This window comes from Poeciliopsis prolifica, unplaced genomic scaffold, assembly GCF_027474105.1.
Source record: "Poeciliopsis prolifica strain line A6 unplaced genomic scaffold, Auburn_PproV2 SCAFFOLD011, whole genome shotgun sequence".
Lineage (NCBI taxonomy): Eukaryota > Metazoa > Chordata > Actinopteri > Cyprinodontiformes > Poeciliidae > Poeciliopsis > Poeciliopsis prolifica.
This window is the reverse complement of record NW_026562386.1, coordinates 12,101,661-12,121,579: the sequence shown is the minus strand read 5'-3', so window position 1 is coordinate 12,121,579 and position 19,919 is coordinate 12,101,661. Positions and strand designations below refer to the sequence as shown.

The following is a 19,919-nucleotide window of genomic DNA, read 5'->3' as shown; positions in this document are numbered from 1 at the left end:
TCAACTGGTAAGGTCTGGACTTATTCACTGGAAAAAAAATAAATAAAAAAAAAACAACTCAAATGTAGAAGCATTCCTACTTCTTTCTGCTCATAAATTTTCATGGTTGTTTTAATGCCTAGAGTAAATCCATAGTATTTGACTCCAGTTAGTTTATTTCTTTTTTGTTACAATACCAGCAAATGTGTAATGAAGCAAATGTGTGGTAATCTGGAGCTAAAACTGTTCTCCCCAAAGGCATGAGTAATGTTTGCTATAGGCTAGACGACAAAGCTGTTTAAGAAGATTAGTAAAAATTTTTTCTGATTCTTTGTGACCCATTTTTAACCGGACTATGTTGTCATTGTCTAGCAGTTCGGAGACATTATTTTGTTTTATGTTTTTTGTTTTTCTTCTGTTTCACAAAAGCATTCTAATGTGAATGTGAGAAGATTTGTTTTCCACTGGAGCATCTACAAAAGAAGTTAAAGCCTTAGATTTAAAAATATAACTATGCAGCATCATAAAAACCTTATTTTGCTTGTTTTTTGTCTGAAGCATCTATCTCTTAGACATTTGTTTTCACTTTCCGGACAAAACAATTAAATCTTTATTAAATTAAGTCACGTTTGGGATAGATAATTTATTATCACTGCTTTCTTTGACCATGTAATTGTTTGTGTCTTTTGCCTTGTTCCCGAACAAGGCTTTTCCCGAACGAGGCTCTGTCACTTAGACTCTGTTTGCTTCTCTGATTGTGTTCCTTGTTCCTCTTTTCTCCTCAGATAAAATTTCTGAAAGTGGAGATGGAGAAAAAAACAAAAATCATCAAAGATTTACAACAAGAGGTGAGTCATCAAAGTGTCATCAAATGCTGACAAGAATACCAATACACATTCATAAGGTACATGTATCAAACCTATCTTGTCGTAATTTACCCATCAAAGTTCTCTGCCTCCTTTCATTGTTCAGATCAATTTGATTTAATGATTTTCTGACTTTGCCAAATGACTTCTGACAATCTGAGGGGACCAAGGAAAGGCCTTGTCAATTTCAATCAGAAGTGGACATACACTGGGTTGAACACAAGGGTTTTTTCAAATGTTTTGTGAACACAGGAGGGCATTCTTTGATCATCACTTCAGCCATGATTGCAATTGTTGGATGATAATTTGGCCTCTTTTCAAAGTACCCCTCTGCATGGTTGTCAATATCAGTGCAAAGAAGTTGAGCTGAAAACTTTCAGTCTGAAGTTCTTACACAACATAAATTTTACTGTTGCTGCCTTAAACATTTGTGGAAAAACTTCAGCAAACATCACTCCAACTAAACTTTGACTACGACTCCTTACTATTTACGTTTTAGCTCGTTATTGGCAGAAATTAGGAGAAAAAAAAAAGACAAAAAAAAACAGATTGCACATATAAAAGAAATCAATATAACATCGACCTATTAATGGAACATGCTATGTTGGGCATGTAAGACTTCAAAGATGTTTTATGCACATACATAAGAGTTTTATTTTATTGTCTTTGCCTAAGGGTTTTTTAGGTTATGTGACAAGAAAATAAGGGGACTCCTGCAGAACAGTACTTATAATTAAAATGAAAATCCTACAGTGCCATGTAATTAATTTTTACAGAGGCTTATAAGTACAAAAAGTATTTTTAACACATCAATAAGGATCTATGGAAGCTTATTTCTGAATGGGTTGAAACAATATACAAGACTTTACAAATGTAGGAAGTTTCTTCTAGCAGATAAACCTCTATGGTGAAATCAATATAAACCCATTCATAATTGGTTTTTAGATCTAAACTTTGAAGCAACGGAAAAAAACAAACATTCTTGTGTAATATTTATGTAATACAGTAACAGCGAATGTTTTCAATTGCATCAAGCTAATAAATTAAATCAGAGCAAGATGATGAAACTCTTCTGAAAAATCACACAATATTGCTCAAAGCTTCACTGTGAAAAGCAGTTTTTCACCAGATGCTTAAATTAATTTGGGACCAATTCTGATTAAACTTTTGTTGAGTAACATGATCAAGTGACTCAGATTTGGAACTAAACAATGACATAATGACATCAAATTACTGGAGTCAAGCTGTTCTGAGAAATACCTGTCACTGTGAAGGTTTCTGTGAATTTATCAAAGATACATACAAACAATGTGAATCACAGCAGATGAATCAGATTAATTTTCTTGCATATAAGACAACTTTTCAGGAAGCTTTAAAAAAATATATATATATACATATCCTTTTTTTTTTTCTTTTACATGTTATGGGGGTTTATATTTATGTACCTTTAATTACAGTTGACATTTGCTTCAACTCACAAGTTAGTGAAATCATGTTACAGTCTGCAGTGTGGTTTTCTGTATTATTTTATTTTTTATTTATTTATTTTCTTTTGCTATTCGTGATTTCCTGACCTCTAGAAACATGTCACATTTAGAACATTTTAACTTGATGTCACAATATTTCACTGATCAACAGTTTCCAGTGTTCTCCCTAGAGGGAACACCTTGCCATCTTTGGTAGGATACAAAAGGCCAAAATCACCAAGTGGAATAATTCAATCAGTCCCTCCTGGATATTAAAGTGACTCACTTGTAACAGTGAAAGCAGACACAGTCATTCCACATGAATTTATGATTTGTTTGTTTTATTTATTCTGATTCTTCTTATTCTTATTTTTATTTGTCTTTTGATGAAGTTGGACTGAGCACAAGCTATAATGTGGCAGTTGTAACAAACGTTACTTTATTTCAGAACAGAAAAGACCTATACAGTATAGGTTCTTTAGTACACCAAGCTTTTAAGATCTTTCAGAGGTTTTCTTGTTTTCTCTCTTTGGCAAACACTGCACTGAAAAGACATTCTTACTTTTCTTGCTCACTTTTTAATGTTTTTACATTTTTACACTTCTATCTACTTCATAGTATTTAATTGTACTTTATAGTTATGATAAAAACAGCAAAAGTAGTTCTTAATTGTAAAGTAGTAGAACGTGTATATATTGTCTTTTTTTTTTAATGAATATCTGAAAGGTGTGGCATTTTCTAACTATATTGTTGTACGTAGCTCACCCACAGTATGGGAAAGAGAAAAATATCTAATCATTGACTCCAAAGGTTATTTTTTATGTTTTCCATATTATGAACACAGGTAACATTGAATAAATACATAGATAAATCCCAAAACGTAGTACTTTGGGCTTTATTATAAGTCCTTTCTATTATGAAACACTAGGGTTCATATTCTGTCCTGTAATTCACACTGTAGCGCTGAGTTATATTCTGCAGCAATTGATATGGATTTGATTCTGGGAAACCTCCATGACAAATCCATATTCTACCATCAGTCATCATGAGGCCTTTAGGAACAACCTAAAGGCCTCATAAAGTGGAATATTTGCTTGTGTACTAATGCACTTTCATTTTGAGATCAAACATACTAAGACGTTGGTATGAGTGTTCTAGGATGAGGTGCATTGGATTTGCTCTAGGATGTCCCTCTGCTGGAAGTAATCAGAGGGAAATGCAGACACTTCAATAATCATTCAAGTGATTCTCACAGCAGGAGTTTGTACACATCTGCAATACTCTGCAGCAGATCATTTCAACTTACTAAATCATCTTTAAAAAGGACCATAATTTAGCTTTGTGATTTACAATTAGAGATTCCTTAACTTCCACATAACATCTCGTTTTGGATGAATTATGGAAACAGTAATGAGGGTGCATAAAAGTGACAGAGTGATGGTCACAGCCGCTGCAGCTTTTGTGTGATTCCATGTTTTCACATGTTCCTACCACTAATCCTCATTATCATAAGCCAGTCATCAATGCACACACTAATCTTGCCAAAACAAAGAGCTGGCAAACAGCTTTGGCAACTGTTAGACTTGATTTAAAGTTAACTGGGCTGTAATTGAAGTGAAACAGCAAATTATCAGCCCTTTTTAATGACAGCTTGTCTAAACGCTGTGCTACAGCAAAGTTAGTGCAGAAGTTACTTACTCACAATTCCACTGTTGGCAAGAGGCTGAAGCAGCACTGGAAAGATCAGAAGAGAAATTATTTCATAAATACACAGTTGTCCTCACTGTATCACTGTTGACATTTTAAGTCCTGTGTTCTCTGCTACACATATTGTGCAGGTTTGAGGGCTTTTGCAATCACAGAAGGGATTGTTTGTGGTCAATAGACGTCAAAGGACTTCTACTGTTGACATTTATATCACAGATACATGCAAAGTAATATAAGAACATTTTCCTGTATTAGTTATTGTTTTAAGGCTGCACAATGTAGCAGTGTTTAGTTACCCTCAAGCCAGAAGGTTCTGAGTTTGAATCCTGGCCTGTCCTTTTCATGCATCACCAAACACATGAGGAGTGTGTGCATGCATATGTTTGATTGTTGTGTGTATTACATCATTGTAAATATATCAAAAGCCAGAATGTGTCTCCTTGACTATAACTACTATTCTGAGACAATTGACAGTTGCAGATGTCTCCTTGTATATCTTTTCCTGCAATATGTGCTTTATCTTAAGTTTATAAATCCAAATACTGCCAACTTTCCCTCTGTCAAATGTCCTAAAATACATTCTTAAAAATAGATTGAAGTGTTGCTGGTCCTCTACTTTGCAAAGGGATCCAGGAGATTTCTGGATGCCTTTGGGCATCAAGGGCACTTTTAGCAACAATAGCTTGCTTGGTAAAGTCAAACTATGACAAATTATGTTGACAAATTAATGTTCAACAGTAGTTAGTTGAGGTATCCTCATGGCTAAAGAGTTAAATAATATGGGACATAATGCCAACATAAACAGTTTCAACAAACCATTTGCTGTTTTTATCTGTTTAGTACTTGGACAGTAATTTGTTTTTATAATGTAGACTGTTTTTTATCTATTAGCCTGACTACTAACTCATTTCAACCCAGTGCATCAAGAAGTATTTTAAGAAATATAGAGGCGGTGGAAGGACTCAGATGTGATGAATATTACAGTCACCAAATGATGAGAAGGAGCAGTACAACAGATAATCAATTGAGTCATACCGTATGACAGTGTCACTCACAGAAAAAATGTTCAGATTGTTAATTACTTTAGCTAACTACATAGACTAAGGTCTCTACAACAGATGTTGTCTGTTCTTTTATTCTAATGACTGACAACACTTTGTTTATCTCACTCTGAAAAGATCTACAGCTGGAAAATAAGTCTTCATCATGCTGTGAAACTGTCTATTCAAAGCTAATGACTTTTTAAAGAATGTAATTAAGTTGCTATATTAATGGAAAAAGTATTGTTTATTGTACTTATATTGATACATGTAAGTTTTACACTCTCACCACTTCCATTCCTAACTTAGAACATCATCAACAATCATGACAGTTACTCCAAAAGTTGTAGTTATTCCAATAGAAAAACTACAACTTCCTTAAAATGTTATGTGTTTTAAACAGTCCAGTGTATGTGGCCTGGTTTATTATGCAATCAAAACCAGGAAATCTTAACTTGTTAATAGAAGCAATAAGCTTTGGTTCTTCATTATTGACTGACAGATTTTCAAACAATTTTGTCTTCTGGGAATATATACTCAAAAGATTTTGTGTAATGCCATTGTTACAGAAATGCGATTTTTATTGTGAAATTCATAGTAATTCCTGGCAAAGCTGAAATGAACATCTATACAGCAAACAATACCCTTTGTTTACACCAGTCCACGCTTTTGGAATGTTTTTTTATGTTGCATATTATTGTGAGGTCTGTTATGGTGTCACCAGGGAAGCTTTATGGCTGCAATTCACTGTCAAGCCGTCATCAATGATTTGCTTTCAAGGCTTATTATGAGTATTTTGCGGGAGAATGATTTACAGGCTGACTTGGATGCTGCTGGGACTCATCAGGTTCTCAAAGAGCATTGTAATAGACAGTTTTGCCACTCTCGGCTCAGAGCTGCTGATGCTGATATACTTTTTTGGTTTAAAATGGCTTCACATCATTGTCCTCCTCCTTTCTTGTCTTCAGCATGTCATTTTGCTGGGTAAATGGCAGAAAAAAAACATTTACTGGCATCACAACATTTACTAGATGTTTTTTGTAATACTAATGCTAGCAAAAAAGGTGACAAAATGAAGTGAGCCGAAAATGTAGTGTGTATCCTATATGCATCTTGAGGAAGCCTTGAACAAAAATTTTTTTAAAGAATGTATTGTTCTAGATAATCAGTTTTATATTTTAATGATATACATTTATACATATAGTTAACTCATACAAATTATGAGCAAAATATCATAATACAATTTAAATATTACAAGCCCTTGTAATATTAGGGCTTGTAATTTTTGTAATATTAAAGGGGTTTTGTGTGAAATAAAATTTACAGAAAAGAATAAAAATAAAAATAAGGCATCTCCCAATTCCTAATTATGTACATTGGTTATTGTGATCGTATAATATGGTATCAGTGGGATGAATATAAATTAGTTTTCAATGCACTGTCTGTTGAATGCCAGGTTTAAATAAGATGGGTATGGCCATTCATTCCTGTTGAATGCCAGGTTGACAATTTTTGAGTTGAGTCATAGATCCATATTTCCAAACCTGTTTCATCCTGTTTAGGGTTGTGTGGCGAGAATTAAATAAATAGGTTGCAGCTTGACAGATATAAACTCTGTAACCCATTCAGACTCCATCAGACCAGATTCATGCACATTTTACAGTTGACATGCATTCAGAACAAATGTCAGCTGGTAAAATCATAGCTATAGAGAGAGGTTAGATGGCTTGTAGGTTACAGTTTGCCCTGTGTGCACAGGTGGGCTTGCACCTGATTGCTGCTTTCATGTATCGGAGACAAGAGATCTAACTTATTATTCCACAATGACGATTGACAAGAAACTCAGCAAGAATAACACTGTTGAAGTTTCAAGAAAATGAATAACCTAAGTGAGCTATATGCATCACTCAAATTTCACATGTGAAATGTGAAATAAAGTGGTAAGTTACACCAGCAAATTTTTCCTCAGCCTTCATGAATATACTTTGTGATTAACTTTGGATGATTTTCAAGATGAAAAGAGAATTTTTCCTTCACAGAAAAAATGTTTTTGTGTTGCCCAAGCAAACACAAGGACATAACTTCATTGCTTTGTGTGACACTAAAGAGCTAGAGTTGGACAAAGTCTGATATTAAGGTATCCAGTTTTATGTCAGACTTTCTTTGGTATCAACAGTTACCGTTTAACTGTATAGATTTTGTCCTTTTGTCATTTTTTTGTCCTTTAATTTAATCCAGTAAGTTATGTTTTTTTCTCATACTCAAATTGTCAAGAAAGAAGTTTTGCAGACAAACAATGCTGCATATATTTTCCAATCTCTGCTGTCTGAGTAGGCAATGAGTTTTCAATTTAAGTAGAATAGGATGTTTGTCCAAATTTGACTGTTTTTGTTTGTCCAATCACAATGTATTCATGTATGAAGGTTATTGGCATTGTGGTTTGAAATATTACAAAAACCTCTGATTAGATGCAGCAAATTCATGAATGCAGATTTGGTACGGAATATTATGAATTACAATATACGCACATATCAGAGAGTACAAGAAAATAATTGTAGCTATTGTGACTACTTGAAAAGAACATCAAACGTATTAAAAATAAAACAAAACTCTGATTTCCCATCACACCTTTTATTTCGGAGAGATAAGCTAAAATACATAAAAATGCAGAATGCAAGTAAGACTAAAGAATACGTATTTTTATTCAAGGACTAGCTAAAGATTATAAGAAAAACAAGCAATCAGCAGTGATTGATGAGCTGGTAAATATCCTCCCACGCAATCAGTATCTATTGAGTAACAAATTTAGATCTCCTTGTAGTTTCAATGAGCCTTTGATTAGCAAAGCAAAATCTTGATTAGGATTTACTTCAGCCAGATGACAGAATGGTTTTAGAATGATTTGAGAAGTTAAAAATACTTAAGAATTCACTTAAAATATTGCAATTTTAACTTCAAAGTCAGGCATGCTTAATTCACTTTTTATGATTCACTTGTTCTTATTTGTCATGCTAAGACTGTATTCTTCCAGTGTATGACACCTTGCTATTCAAGCACCAACAGAGCTTAAGAGAGTTACCAATTCTGCCACAGCTTGCATCAAATAGATTAGACATAAAGTATATTTGTATCCAAAAGTTAACAGCCCTGTTCTTATTGATTACTTTTAATATACCTGATAAGATTATTTTTTCTTAGTGCAGTGGTTGTTGTGCAGTTTAATTCAACAAGTAATTAATTTGATATGTACATGCAAAATATTAAAGAAATGTTCCAGGAAATTGAAAGGGTTTCAAAGAGAATTACGATTTGCAAAACAAAGTTATGTTCTGTGGAAGAAGGAACACATTATTTTTCTTACAAGTAAAGCATGTTTTGTTTGTAGAAAAAAAAAACATCTTGCTGTTCAAGCTGCTTGCCATTGTGAAAAAGTGGCATCCCTGCTTATCTTGTTTGGAGGTGTGGTGGTTTTGAAAATCCTTTCCTCTTTGTCATTAAAAACTAGAAATTGACTTCAAAAGTTCTATGGACAAAAGAAAGAAAAATTGTAAATCAGTAAATTATTGAACATCATGAATTCATTTGAATGAACTGCCTTAGTATTTCGCAACAAACCATAGCCTCATGTCCATCCACTTACTAACCTTTCAGACCTTATTCATTGCACTATTGGAAATCTTATTCAACTCATCTGACTTAGATATCTATTTTCAAATTATCCATTCAGTACTTCTCAGCCAGTCATGAATATAGCCCCATTTTCACTACATAGTATGGGTAGCTCTCATTGTTCAATCTTGCAGAAAAAAGACATTCTCAAATTATGGGAGGAGGAGAAAAAAATGTAATCTGGACAATGGGCAGCATGAACATTACAGAAGAGCTCCTCTCCAGGATAATGTGACTGGGGCTAAATGGCATATACAGCTGATCCAACATCAGCCCAGTGTGATTCAGCTTAGAAAACACACACACACGCACACACGCAGATTGACAAAACACAAGCAAATTGGGAAAAGATACTAATTAATTTTGCAACACATTCATCGCAACACATGCAAACAGATGACTGTGTGTGGTGCAGTGCAAAGTTCCAACATGAAGACAACCAAATCTAACATGCTTGAAATACACCAATGGAAACAGACCTGTGTTTTGGGTACACAAAGAAATTTTGTTGATAAATTGCAGCAGACTCGTGATAACTGTGCTAAAGTTGTTAGGACGCGATTGAGTCCACTGTAGAGCAATTTATGTGTTTTTACTTAAACAGAAATTGCAATGTATATATACACACACACACAGTAAGGGGAACACATTAGATTACTGGTATCAATCAAAAAGTTTGGTTGTGATAAGAAATGAGACAGGCACATCTAAGAAGTAGCTTGTGGTGGGATATGTTATCCAGCTTTATTTAATCATTTCACGTCATTAAATTGTGCCGTGCTCATCATTTGACTTCCTCTGGCGGTCAAAGACGCTAGGGAAAGGTTCTCATCATAACTTGTAAATTGTTCTTTGCTGCATTCGCACTTAAGCTTTCGAACAGGCAAAGTAAGGATTGATAAATATTAAACATTTTAAGGTTTTTCTCTTTTTTAATATATCCTATGAAGTAATTAAGTCAAACATTAAATTCATATCAAATGTGAGAAACAACCTATGTAATCCACTCATGCCGAACAAGTAAAACAGAATAGTCCACAAGTGAAATAATATGTAAAAAAAAAAGGGAATGTCTCAGGAATGAGTCTTGAACACACTTACTGAAAAATTTAAAACACTTTGTGGAAAAGCCTCTTTGGCAATGACAGCCTCAATATGTCTTCTGTTTGAAGAAAATAGTCTCATGCGTTACAGGTGTGATTTTGTGCCATTTTGTCACACAAACTGCCTTCAGATCTTGAAGGTGTCCTTCATAGGCACTCTTATCTTCAGTTCTCGTTACAGATTTTCAGTGGATAACTGTCAGATGATTGAATGGTGCATTCTATAAATTTTTCTTTCTTTGTCTGAAACCAATTAAGAGTTTCCTTGAATGTGTGTTTGGGGCTGATTGACCTGCTTGAAAAGCTGGTCTTATTCATCTTCATTCCCACATTCATCCTTCCTTAAATTATATGAAGTCAACCAATATGACCCTTCACTATTATACGTTTGGTTTATTTGGGGTGCTGTACTGCTATGGCCCGGGGCCTTAAGGGCTGGGCTGCAGGTGTTGCTTTCGCCTGTCTTTGTGCTCCTCCCCTTTGCAGGTGTTTCTGATCCGTTTATTTGGACCACAGAGTATTTGAAACTGGTTGTCTCCACCTTCTGGGTTGCCTTCGGCGTCCACTCTGCCATTTGACGCTTGTGATGTTCTGTTTTCGGCCTCAGCTCCCCTACTTTTGCACATTTGAGTTTGACTTTGTTTTTGCACTTCAACACTTCCATATACACTCATACACCACAACTAAGCATTTGCATTACAGCACTGATACTGACATCCACAATCCATTGTTGTTTTTGTTAATAAATATTCATTTTTTATGCACTTTAACCACTGCATGGTCTCCTATTTTGTTATGACTTTGAGCTAGTCGTAACAGTACAGAACCATTATTCTTCCTAACATGGTGTTTGCAATGTCATTCAAAGAGCTCAGTTTGCCCTTGTCTGACCTTACCATGTTGTCCCAGTATATCATAGCCTAGTCCAATTCCTATACAGCACACTTTGAGTAAGTTTCATCATCATTCTTTTTTCTACAAGTGAGTCATTGGCTACAATGGAACATTGGAAGGTCAGAAATGCATCTGTAACCATTATCACTGCAAGACATTCTGTGAAGGTCTGTCCCGTCATTGATAACACTATGCAACACTTTGGTAATGGGAAATCATATGTAGGTTATTACCCATAACTGGACATTGACAGAATGAGGATTTCTGATTACTGACATATTTCAGATGGTTTCTTGATTTGTTTCTGTGCTTTTTAGTAAATCATTTTGTGTTATTTATTCCTTCTGTCACTCCATTTGTGTACTCATAATTTATGGATTAATCTGGTTTGATTTATTTGTGTTACTTTGGTTTTTGATGACATCTAGTATGAATATTTATTCTGAGAAAAAAAATTACATGTTCAATACTTGTTTCATCCACTGTGTATATATTTACTTGCACTATATGTGTACTAACACACAGCTCAGACACTTTAGATTCATACTGCTTGCAGCAGGCTTTAAAAGACTTTCTTTGTGATCAGAGTAAATTTACAAACTTGAACATCTAAAGTAGATGCTGCTGTGCTGTACTAGAGATGCTTCTCTGGCACTCTTGTTTGCAGATTTATTATCAGCAGGGGCACTTATATAACAGATGACGTCAGGATAAGCAACTTTGTGAACTGCTCTGTTCCCAATGCTGTGTTTATTTTATTCTTTTAATTAAAGCTGATAACCCATTGGTCAGAAAGCTTGCAGAGATCGCTGGATCTGATTAAAAACCTTGGTGAGGACAGTTTGTGCACAAACACAATAAACTGTTCTAACAACATCTGTAAAAAATATGATAGTTACCATTAAAATGATGAAAAAAAGTAGTTTTGCCATTTGTTGTCAATGAGAAGTCTACATTGATTGGTGAAAACTTCAAGCATATCATGTGGTTTCAGTATTGCATAGGAACAAGAGTGTGTTTTCCTTCTGGGACCTTGAGACCAGCTCATATTAAATCTGCATTTCCTTCCAACGCTGCCAAAGTGCTGCAATATGCAAAAAGACAAACTGCAGTTACCATCTGTGAAATAGCCTATGCAGCATTTTCAGTTTCATTTACAGGTAATATATCTTATTTTAAGTGTCTTTGAACATAATGCTGATAGTCACAGATTACCCAGTTAGTTTCAGACAATAAATATTTTTTACAACATTACAAAACTTTATTTTCAAACAAGATTGGGTTCTATATATTACAACAAATACCTAAAAAATGTTTTTTGTTCGGAATATTCAACAGAAAAAAAATAGAAAAGGAAAATAAATTTACTATCGTTACTGATAGTAAATGTAATAATCTAATAAGGATTAATGTAAACACACATTCTGTGAATATAAGTTTGAAATGTTTGTCTCACTTTAGGGTAAAATGGAAACCAACTTTCAAATAGCAGATATGAGAAACACCAGATCCTTTGAGAGTGAGTGTTTAAAAACATAAATTTAATTATGATCACAAGACAAAGTTCATCATTTAAAGTGAAGTCGTCATCATACTTTGCCACAAAAAGTGATATGACCCTTTCACAAGATTCAATTCAAAATTCAAAAATAGGCCGCTGCATTGAACCCCATTGAAAACCTCATGGATATTCATTCCGGTGTAGTCCCATTTCCAGTTAGACAGAAAATGTGAGTAAAAGCAGTTACTTCTGAGTTTAATGAGAACAGATGTATTTTGTTACAGAAAAAGGTTGGCTTTGTTAGCTGCTTTCCATTCATTCACCCGTTGTCTATACCCGCTTGTCCTTGTTAGGTTCTGGGGGGTGGTACTTATCCCCAGCGATCTTTGGGTGAGAAGCAGGGTACACCCTTTACAGGTCACCAATCCATCACAGACACATATAGGACAAACAACCATGCACACACACCCCGACACACACACACATACACACACATACAAGACCAAGGGCAATTTAGAGAGACCAATTAAACTAACAGTAATGCTTTTGGACTGTTGGAGGTGATCAGAAACCTCCAAAAACCAGTAAAGCTTAACATTTTCATTCCAAGGAAAGAAGAGTTCAGATAAGGGTCGAATATTAACTTGACTCCTTCACACAAAACCACATGTCTAAGTGACATACCAGGCTATTATCCAGGATTTTCACTGTGAAATAATGTTTTTTGTGTGTTGTGTTCTACATACACTGTGGAATCATCATAATCAAAATTACTTACACTCAAAAAGTCTAAAGTACCTGTGTAGTTGTACAGTCTGAGAACTCATAACAGAAATGCAGACCAAAATTACAAAAAAATGTTCTTTTGGATTTTGAATGCAATTCAATTTGCTATATTATCAGCCTGTCACTATGCATGCCAAAAATATCATAAGATATTTCAGAATCAGTTGTTGAGGGAAAGCAACTGATCAAGCTTGAACTCTCAAAATTCTGGCCATGGCTTAAACCAAAAACCTCCTATGTCCCATTGGCTCTTTTTCCCTCTTCTTAACAGATAGCAGACAGCAACCTGCAAAACTCAATCTTAAAGTCCGAATGGTCATCCAGCAACCACCCAATATTCAAAATTACTTTTATGTGCATCCTTCTTTCCTCCTTTGAGCCCAGTCATCACATTCTATGTGTAAAGAGATGTCTACAGTTTCCAGTGTGGTTTTTGCCACATTGCAACTTGTCTAAAATAACACAAATTACTTACTTTATGTCCGCGTGTTCAGACTTTTCCAGAATCACTCCTAAATATATATATATATATATATATATATATATATATATATATATATATATATATAGAGAGAGAGAGAGAGAGAGAGAGATAAATGTATATGTGTAGTACTGTGTGTGTGTGTGTGTGTGTGTGACTGTGTGTATGTGTGTGTGTGTGTGTGTCTGTGAAAGCTGCTGATTTTTATCAAAGCAATTTTATCAAGCATATTTACAATTTAAGTATTTCATCAGCTGTCAGGATTTCTGATACAGAGGTTAGAATGAATATGTTTGTACAGCTGTCCTTTACAGCAATGACTCATAAGTGAGTCACTGTAACCCCTGAACTTCTCAGTAAAAGCAGGAAAACAATCAACGGCAAACTGCCTCTGCCATCAAAGAGGTACTTCTTAGTTTTGCATCAGCATCAAGTCAAAAATCATACTCCCTCATTTTCAGCGTGTGGGGTGTCTGAGTAACGCAGCCACCTGCTGCCATTTATGCATAACACTTTCTTCAGTGGGATTGCAATTGTGGCATGCTGCACATTGTTTTACTGAGGCTACATTTTAAACTTTGGTTTATTCTCAGGAACTGCAGCTAAACTCAGATTTTAGAAACTTGTTTGAAAGAGGTAAAGACGGACTCCCTGTGTTCAGAGTGATGGTGTCATGCTGTCACTTGGCAGCTTTATTCCTCACAACCTGCCATGGATATTGATTTTTGGCCTTCAGTTTCTAGACAAGTTTTCTTTCATAGTCAACTGTGACATTTCAGTGTAGATAAGGTTTTCTTAATGTATATATATATATATATATATATATATATATATATATATATATATATATATATATATATATATATATATATATATATATATATAATTATATAGAGAGAGAGAGAGAGAGAGACACTGATGTAGGATTTATTGAGGTTTTTGTTGTTGTTCAGAAAAAAAAAAAAAAAAAAAAAACGTCTTTGTTTTAATTCTAGCCTGGGGCTTTTTCAGCCAAACCTGAGCTTGTTTCAAATTAAACAGTTTTGACAGTGAAGTAGTGTCAGGTTAGAAAGTATTTTAAAAAATACCCACTATAGGTATTTTCGCTGTAAAACTCAGATGTATAATAGTTGGAAAGATTAATCATATTGCTGATGTGTCATGGTTATGTAAATAATTGCTCTCATCATATAAATCTGCATAAATGCATCTAAGAGACGAGTGACTAGTTTGTTGGCAATTTTTTTTTGTTTATTCAGACAACATTATTATTATTAATCCTATCCCATTACTGGCATCTACTTTACTAACGACTACCTCTTACAATACCAAGAGATTGGATTGCATAATAAAAATAACAGAAATGTCAAAATTCTGGAGCCTTTTTTCTCCCCACACAGTTTTTGTATTTGCACAAAACAAGGTTCTGCAGTGTTTTTCTCCAGTTGAGGTCAAGAGCTACATTTTCCCACTCTGTCTGACAGCAGACACCCAAAAAGCAGTGAGCAAAATATAGTAGTGGACAGCACAAAGTCAAAGGACATAGTTGTCAGCTATGCTTGTTATGTAAAGTGCAGTGAAAACCTTACTCAGAAGCCAGTGAGGCAACAACCTGCAACATGTAGACAGCTGACTACATTGACTACATATATGTTTCGCATAAACATTGCACACTTCAGGTTAATACTGCTACCTTTGTGTAGCTGTGTACTACACAGTTATTGTCTGACTATAGCTATGTGGTACATCAAAACGCTGTTCATCAAAGCTATTAAACATTATTGGAAACCAGGCCCAAAAGTATTGATGTGGCATTGTCAACCCACTGTCAGACCTTAGATGAATTGGGAGGAGAGTTGCTTGTGTCATGTAAATATTAAGAAAACTTAAAATTATGTCTGATGTGGGTTTTATGTGAAGGTAATGTGTGAATATAGCATTTTCAGATTTGGATACTCTCACAAGAGTGTTATGTCCACTTCTTCAGCACAAAGTCTATCTTTTTTGTGTGGGATTTGGATTCTGCTATTCATTACTTGCTCATTTTGTGGCTTTTATGGAGAAGTACAATCATTAAGAGTTTAAATACCCTGGCTTCAAGTTCTGTTTTGTGGGTGTCTTCTATTCACAATCATTATTATGCAACGGAGCAGTTTGCAGTTAAGTGTGAAATAACGTGATGAGAATCAAGTTCTCCAAGAATACAACTGCAGTTTTCAACTGGAAAGAGGGGGAATCCTTCTAGCAGGTGATGAATTAATTTCTGTCCCAAGTAAGCTGGGACATACAGACATGTATGTATGTCTGTATTGTCTGTCTATATGTACAGACATACATACAAATATGTATTTGCATGTATTTCTGGACAGAATTTTATGCAATGACTCCATCATTCTTAATTTTCATTTTAAAATTGAGAATTTTAAACATCACCTATTTTAAGGCCTTCATGGATGTTGGAAAGAGAGATCAATAGCTGTTGTTTTTCCCATAATGGGGGCATTGTAGCCTTTCATGTGGAAGAAAGAGATGGACCAAAAGACACATTTTTATTTTTTTTATTTTACAAGTCCAAGTCACCACTGTTCATGAGACGTGGTGCATGACGATATCTCAGTGGGATTACAAAGAGACCCAACCGCTAAAATGAGCTCCCTCCTTAACAATGCTCTGGTTCAGAGAAAAAAAATTATCTGTGTATCCCTTATGGCGCAGAGAACTCAAATATGATATGATAGTCAGAGGCTGTATATTTGTATATATGTCTGTACATACAAATGGACAAAATTGTGTGCAATGACTCCATCATTCTCAATTTTCATTTTAAATTTGAGAATTTTAAAATTCTCAATTTAGGTCAACAATTGCATATAAATTGTTGACCTAGTTAGTTAGTATGAAAAGCTCTTCTTTTGAGGACAAACTTTAAATATAACTTTTTTCTTTTACTTCTCTCAATATTTAATGTATGACCGTTTTGTGACAGTTAAAATTAGTTCATTTGACATTTTTAGATGTGTTTTTCACCAAAATATTTTCCTGTTCTAGTTTAACACAGAGTTTAGCATGATACATTGACATTAATTTTAATTTCACTTTTATTCATTAAGACTTTTTTTCATTTTTATAAAACTTCTGAGTAATAAACAATGGAACAGCAAATGTTACCATGGCACACTTTTGTAGCACTTTGTCAAGTCCAAGAACTTCACACTACAAGAATGTCAGTCATTCACCCATTCATACACATGTTCACACACTGATGATGGCACATGATCAGTCACAGATGCTCTGGAAAGAAGCATAGCTGCCATTTAATTGGTGCCACAAGGCCCTCTGACCACTGCCCCTAAGCAAGGGTTTGAACTGGCTACCTACCGGTAGCAGGATGAACCCATTACTTTCCAATCATATCTCTAAATATAAGACAAAGACTTAAGTCAGCATTTTTTCTTGATTACAAGGTGTAAGGCTGAGTTTTTACAAGGTGTAATCTGAATTTTTTAAGATTGTGACAACTACGTTTTCTCTCACATTGTAATTGGGAGGAGTTAATCAAAACTGAAGTGCTAGCAAAAGCTATGATAGAAAGATAATATACTATATGGTGCATTTTCCATTTGTGATGTGATCTGCTATATATATATATATATATATATATATATATATATATATATATATATATATATATATATATATATATATATATATATATATAGAGGCCCAGATCTACCACACCAGACAAGACCCAAGGTGTAGGTTGTGCAAGGAGGCCCCTGAGACAGTCCAGCACATCACAGCAGGATGCAAGATACTTGCAGGGAAAGCGTACATGGAACGACATAACCAAGGGGCAGGCATAGTGTACAGAAACATATGTGCAGAAAAAGTACTGGAACCCCCGAGATCAAAGTGGGAAACACCCCCAAAGGTGGTGGAGAACGCCAGAGCTAAGATCCTGTGGGACTTCCAGATCCAGACAGACAAAATGGTAATGGCGAACCAACCAGACATTGTCGTAATGGATAAACATCAGAGGAAAGCCGTTGTGGTAGATGTAGCAATACCAAGTGATTGCAAGATCAGGAAAAAGGAGCACGAGAAACTGGAGAAATACCAGGGCCTCAGGGAAGAACTGGAGAGGGCCTGGAAGGTGAAGACCACAGTGGTGCCTGTGGTCATCGGGGCCCTCGGGGCAGTAACCCCCAAACTGGAGCAGTGGCTACAACAGATCCCAGGAACAACATCAGACATCTCAGTCCAGAAATGTGCAGTCCTTGGCACAGCCAAGATACTGCGCAGAACCCTCAAGCTCCCAGGCCTCTGGTAGAGGACCCGAGCTCAGAGGATAAGAACCACCTGCAGTGGGTGAGAAGGGAATTTTTTTATATATATAAAACTAATTCATATTTGTTTAGGTTTTCTTCAGATTTTATGTCTCTTATAAATGGCAGATTTATATATATAAATACAAAAAGTCTGTAAAATGGAGAGACAATCCCACAGAAGTCCATTTTATAAAGATTAATGCAAGTAAATTGACTGGAATGAGTAGTGTTTAGGTCAGTGTGCCAGCTTAGGAATGAGCAGAAGCAAGCATCTCCATGTTTCTAAGAGGATCGCTTCAGTTCATCTTATCTTGTTTTCTTGAATAGCCCTAAGCCTTGCTGCATGTCTTATACTGGAACTCATTAAATGAGAAATTCACCAAGGCATTACAGAAAAAAATGGAACTGACACATATGGTGAGGCCAAAAGAAGACACGAGAAATATTTCCATCAAATCAGAATGTAATGCATATCAATGGTGATATGGTGCATATGAACATATTCTTGAAAAAGTAATGAAATGGTTTGAACTGGCCTTACAAGCTGGAAATAAGCTATAGCTACTAGTGCTGTATGTTTTCATTTTTCTTAGTCTATTTGTTGGTACATACATAAAGTAAAATGAAAGGTTTTTTTAAATAGTTATTTAAAAAGAACTGTTTTGAAACTCTATGCCTATATAATGTTATGTGCCACAATAATGGACTTGTGACAGAAAAGGACCATCACTTATACATAGTTTCTCCCTTGACCTCAGGAGTCCATAAGGAACTGCCAAGATAAGTTTATTTGAAGCTGACAAATGATATCTGGACATGTCATTTTTAATAGTTTATCCTTTCCGAACATTTGCTTTGCTAATGTTAGTAATCTATATTAGATGGGTTCTTCAAATACATTGCTACTTGTGTGCCCCATATGAGTGTTTTTGCATTGTGAGAGTCTTATTTTTAATGCTTTGGGATTGGTTCTTGGTCTTCAGTGACATAGATTGTAATTGGTTTTGTTATGTGTGAAATCTCTTCATTAATATGTGACAGATGCTGTCAAACAGGCAGAACTTTCCATGTTTCTTTTTTAATTATACATGCATATATTAAAGTACAGGGAACAGCAAAGATGAAAAGGAAGACAAAAAAAGATGAAGGGTTAATATCATCTCTGGACAGTGAGACAGCTAAAAGGTTGAGTGGACATTAAAAAATTTCATCACAGCTTGGTGCAGCTTGTAGTTCAATTTAATCTATGAAACTAATTCATCCAACTTTTTATCTCTCTGCTCCTAATTATTATCCTTACTCTCTTTCAAAGTATGAAGGATAAGGTCATTCTCACCATTTTTACATATCAAAAGCATAACAGTAATAGCTTTACATCATTTATTTAGATGTCAGAACCAATACATATATATGTTTTCCCTTCTCTGGAGAAAGTGTTTCTTTATCTCTTTACTCATACACAAATACACGCCGGCTTCCTCCCGCAGTCCAAAAACATGAACATCACTGTTAGTTTAATTGGTCTTTCCAAATTCTCCCTAGGTGTGAGTGTGAGTGTGTGTGCATGATTGTTTGTCCTGTTTGTTTCTGTGTTGCTCTGTGACAGACTGGCGACCTGTCTAGGGTGTACCCCGCCTCTCGCCCGGAACACAGCTGGAGATAGGCGCCAGCAACTCCCGACCCCGTTAGGGATAAGAGTGAACAGAAAATGGATGGGTGTTAAAAATCATTTTGTGAACTTCAGAAGACCTTATTCTTCACCTGAGGGAAGCCTTTTGTCCAAAAAGATATCAAGAAGCAAGTCGATTGAAAAAGGCATACAATAGTTTGTGTTTTACATCCACAAACTGAAATGTTTTGGGATTTTAAGTGATGGGTTAACACAAAGTTACTCTTAAGTATTAGGTGAAAAAATGAGAAATGGTTACCCTTATTTATTTTATTTATTCATTTATTTATTTACAAATAAACACAATCTCAAAAATACCCCATAGTATTTGACAACATTAATAAATTGTAAGGCACAGTCCACAAGCTTGAAATTCATCATCAGTGAATAAACAGCTGTCCTGAGAAAGTCTCATTACAAAGACTTGGGA

The 19,919-nt window shown here is 35.0% G+C and overlaps 1 protein-coding gene across 1 annotated transcript in view; it reads left to right on the top strand.

Moving 5' to 3' along the window:
* Positions 1 to 19,919, top strand: part of luzp2 (leucine zipper protein 2) — a 154,493-nt gene that overhangs the window by 90,165 nt on the left and 44,409 nt on the right. Inside the window, exon 5 of the mRNA XM_055036816.1 lies at positions 765 to 827. Coding sequence (XP_054892791.1) covers positions 765 to 827 — 63 coding nt within the window. The remainder of the gene's footprint in view (positions 1 to 764; positions 828 to 19,919) is intronic.